The sequence below is a fragment of the Cariama cristata genome, unplaced genomic scaffold (assembly GCF_000690535.1).
Source record: "Cariama cristata isolate BGI_N322 unplaced genomic scaffold, ASM69053v1 scaffold15606, whole genome shotgun sequence".
Taxonomy (NCBI): Eukaryota; Metazoa; Chordata; class Aves; order Cariamiformes; family Cariamidae; genus Cariama; species Cariama cristata.
In genome coordinates this window covers 325-4,461 of record NW_009623916.1, presented here as the reverse complement: position 1 = coordinate 4,461, position 4,137 = coordinate 325, and the positions used below count along the sequence as shown (strand labels likewise).

The 4,137-nt window shown below is 58.2% G+C and overlaps 1 protein-coding gene across 1 annotated transcript in view; it reads right to left on the bottom strand.

Annotated features, from left to right (window-relative positions):
* Positions 1 to 925: 925 nt before the first annotated feature.
* The window catches only part of LOC104163841, a gene marked incomplete at its 5' end in the record, with an annotated part of 3,479 nt that continues 267 nt past the window's right edge, over positions 926 to 4,137 (bottom strand). The window contains 4 exons of the mRNA XM_009702968.1: positions 926 to 1,216; positions 1,325 to 1,339; positions 3,632 to 3,855; positions 3,945 to 4,137. The exon at positions 3,945 to 4,137 is cut by the window's right edge and continues 1 nt beyond it. Of these exons, the coding sequence (XP_009701270.1) occupies positions 926 to 1,216; positions 1,325 to 1,339; positions 3,632 to 3,855; positions 3,945 to 4,137 (723 nt within the window). The remainder of the gene's footprint in view (positions 1,217 to 1,324; positions 1,340 to 3,631; positions 3,856 to 3,944) is intronic.

Below are 4,137 nucleotides of genomic sequence, written 5' to 3'. Positions count from 1 at the left end.
GCCCCCGGAGTGCCCACAGCTTTCCTGAGGACCCTGAAGCCCTCCTAGAGATCCCAACCCTCATGGAGACACCAGTCCTCTTTGGGGAACTCGCGGCCCTCCCAGCTGCCTACAGTCCTCCCAGGGGAACCCAGCCCTCTTTGGGGACCACAGCTCTCCTGGCAACTCAACCCTCCCTTGGACCCCAGAGCCCTCCTGGGGACTGAGCCATCCTGGGAACCCAAGCCCTCCTTGGGACCCCAGAGTCCTCCCAGAGACCCTAGCTCCTTGGGGACCCCAGTCTTCTTGGAGACCCTAGCTCTCCCAAAGACCGCAGTCCTCCTGGAGACCTCGCATCCCTCCCAGGGACATCACCCCTCCTGGAGACACCAGCCCTCTTTGAGGACCCCACAGCCCTCCTAGGGACCCCACAGCCCTGCCAGGGAGGGCTGGCACTGGAGATACTCATGGCCCCACCACCACGGCTGCCACCTTCATCTTGGATTTCCACCTGCAGGAGAAAGCTGTCCATAAGTGGGGGGCTTGGCTGTCCCCACTGCTGTCCCCACCACTGTCCCCACTGCCCATGGGCCAGCCGCAGGGGGAATCAGGTCAGGATGCAAACACAGGGCTGGCTGTGGGTGCAGGAGCTGTCCCACCATGTCCGTGATGCCCAGCTCCGTGCTCATCAGTTTTATGTAGAAGTCCACCAAGCCCAGGAGGTAGAGGGTGAAGTGGATGCAGTTATTTTTGCCAGGGTAATAGTTGGCTTTTTGCTGTTCACTGCCTCCCTGACTTTACTATTGAAGTCACTGAAACTGATGTGCCTTTTCTTTTGGTACATCTGGCATTTCCCCCTCTCCTTTTTCATGGCTTTGAAGCCTTCCTTGCTGATCTGACCTCTGGTCCTCTGATTTTTCTTGTCTGGAAAACTGAGAGCCACTCATCACCCCAGGCCAGCCATCACATTGCCGGACACCTTTCGACCACCACCACATTCCAAACAGGAGTAGGGGGTCAGGCACTTTCTCTGGAAGTGTGTGACCTCTCCATCCCCGCAGTAGACGGCCACATGTTTGACGCTGCTGCTGAGGACGCCAGAGCTGATGTCTAAGGGGAAGCGCAAGATGTGGCTAGGCTGCAACTTGCTCTCTGATACCTCCTCAAAGACCTCCCCATGCCCAGGGATGCTCTTGAACAGCAGAAACTTGGGTGCCTCATATTCCCTCTGCCAACTCTGCCAGGGAGGGAAGGTGAGGAGGTGGCAGAACCAGCCTAGTTGCCCCCCCAATGCCCCACGAGTCCCCCACACTGCAGGCAGAGGTTTCACCAAGCCCCTACTTACAAAGCTGCTCAACATCTGCAAGGAAAGAGGAACAGAAATGGGGTGTCAGTGCCAAGCTCGTGTCATCCTGCCCATGCACGGAGGGCAGGGTCCCACCCTGCCATCACACCCTGCCCGTGGTGGCTCCTGCCAGGCGCAAGGTCTCGATTTGGGCAAAAGTCACCCATCCTGCACAACTTCTTTGAGCTGGAGATGTCCTGGGACAGGCCTCGTTCATCATCCCTCTCCCTGTCCCGGTGTGACGGTGGTGCGGGCAGCTGCCTGCGATGGGATGCGGCGATGGGAGCATCCTGACCAGGCTGCTGCTGCTACTTAGCATTGTTTTCTCTGGGATGGAGCTGGTGGCAGAGCCGGGCTGATGGCCCTGCCATCAAGGGCTATGGGAAACACAGCAGGGGTGGGTGGGTCGGCAGGCGCCGGGGACCAAACCTCACCTCACATCCCTCCTGAAGCACATGAGAGACGGAGAAAGGCTGAAAGCAAAACCCCAAAGCAGGACAAACTCCAGGAAACCCTGAATGGATTTTTCCAGTTCCTAAAGCTGGATTAATTAATTAGGTGATTTGCTAATTCCACCGTAAATGTTGAGTTTGGGAATGGAGGGAGGTGAGGTGGGAGGTCCTGGAAATGCTCTTGAGAGGAGCTGCAGGACGTCTCCAAAAGTGCGTGTCATTCAGCGACCTCCCACCTGCCTCCAAGAGACCTTCCTCCAGCCCCAGCCTGATCAGGCACCCAGCTTCTCAATTTTGCTCCCTTCCCCTTAGAAGCCATGGGGACATTTCCCCCTCGCTGGGGAATCAAACTTCACCTCTGGTGGGCAAAGGCTCCCAGAAACTCTCCCGTGGGTGTGGGAACTGCAAGGGTCCCCGTAAGAAAGCCCAGAGAGAGACTTCAAGCAGCTTGACAGAACGGTTGAGGTTGGAGGCACCTCTGGAGGTCACCTGATCTAACCTCAACCTAGAGCTCCCTGCCCAGGACCATGTCCAGATGACTTTTGAATACCTCCAAAGAGGAAGGCTCCAGAACATCCCTGGGTGACTTGTGCCAGGTGTCCGTCACCCTCACAGTGAAAAAAGTATTTCCTGATGTTCAGAGGGAACCTCCTGTGTTTCTGTTCATGCCCATTGGCTCTGGCCCTGCACTGGGCACCACCGAGAAGAGCCTGGCTCCATCTTCTTTAGTCCCACCACCAGGTGTTGATACACACTGTTAAGATCCCCCCCAAGCCTTTTCTTGCCCAGGTTGAACAACCCCAGCTTTCCCAGCTTCTCTTCATACCAGAGATGCTCCAGATCCTTGGTGGCCTTTTGTTGATCTCTCTCCAGTATGTCCATGTCTCTCTTGTACTGAGGAGCCCAGCACAGAACCCAGCGCTCCAAGCATGGCCTCACCAGTGCTAAGCAGCAGGCAAAGATCATCATCTTTGACCTGCTGGCAGCCTTCCTCCTAATGCAGCCCAGGACGCTGTTGGCCTTCACTGTGCCCCAAGGGCAAACTGTTGGCTCATGGTCAACTTGGTGTCCCACAGGACCCCCAGGACCTTTTCTGCCAAGCTGCTTTCCAACTGGTCACCCCGCAGCATGTCCTGGTGCCTGGGCTTGCTCATCTCCAGGGGCAGAACTTTGCACCTTCCCCATTTCTCCGGCCTGTCCAGGTCCCTCTGGGTGCCAGCGCAACCCTCTGATGCATCAGCCACCCCTCCCCGTGTGATGTCAACAGCAAACTCGCTGAGGCTATGCTCTGCCCTGTCAACCGGACCAGTAATGAAGTTATTGACCAGGACTAGATCCAGTATTGACCCCTGGGATGCAGCACCAGTGACTGACCTCCAACCAGACTTGGTCCAGCTGTTTGGCCAGTTTTCAACCCAGCGGCCCAGGGAATATTTGTTTTGATGCTCAAAAATCAAATGCCAGCAACCAAAGAGGCATCTGTTTGTCTCAGGAGGCCATGGGGAGTGAAGAGCAGACGCTCCCTTCTGGATGTGCCGAGGTGGGACATTGCTCGCTGGCAGCTTCTGGGAAAAGGAAAGCAAAAGCAAAAAAACCCCACACATCAACGAGGGATGGCACAGAGCCTCCGTGCAACCATTTATTGCCACACAAGAGGGATGCCAAAGCCACTGGTGCAATGCTGGTCCCCCAGGGAGGCACGGTCCAGCCCCATGCATCTCCCAGGTACATCGCGACCTCCATCACTGCAGTGCTGGGGACACCTGGGAGAGAAGATGGGCTGTGGTGACGCTGGGCTGGAGCGGGTGTCAGGGTCCCCTGGTCTGGTGGCACCCGCTATGGTGGTGGTACCCACCATGGCACCGGTGAGCTGGCCCAGCCCCAGCAGAGAGAGGGCGAAGTGGACGCAGTTGCAGGTGATGGCGTCGTACTCCACCGCCTGGTCCATGGCTGCCCGGATCCGCCGCTGCAGAGCAGCTGCATCCAGCCCTCCCTTCCTCCGCAGCACCTTGGCAGGACCCCGCGTCCGCAGGAGGTGGCTTTTGCCATGCTTGGCCACAATCCCCGATGGGGACGTCCCTGAGCTGCCTGCGGGGTGGAGGGAACGCTGTACCCTGTGTCCTTTCCATGGGCGTGTCCCCGTGCCATGACCACCTCCTGGGGCTCACCTTCCAGGTGGATGATCTCCCCATCACCGCAGTAGACACCGGCGTGGGCGCCCCACCAGCCAGGGCCCCCTGAGGCCAGTGGGAAGAGGAAGAGGTCCCCAGGTTGGGGCTTGGCCACCCCATCAGGGACCACATCAAAGTGCTGACCCAGCAGCCCCTCGCAGAGGAAGAACGCCGCCGTGCTCGCCGCCCC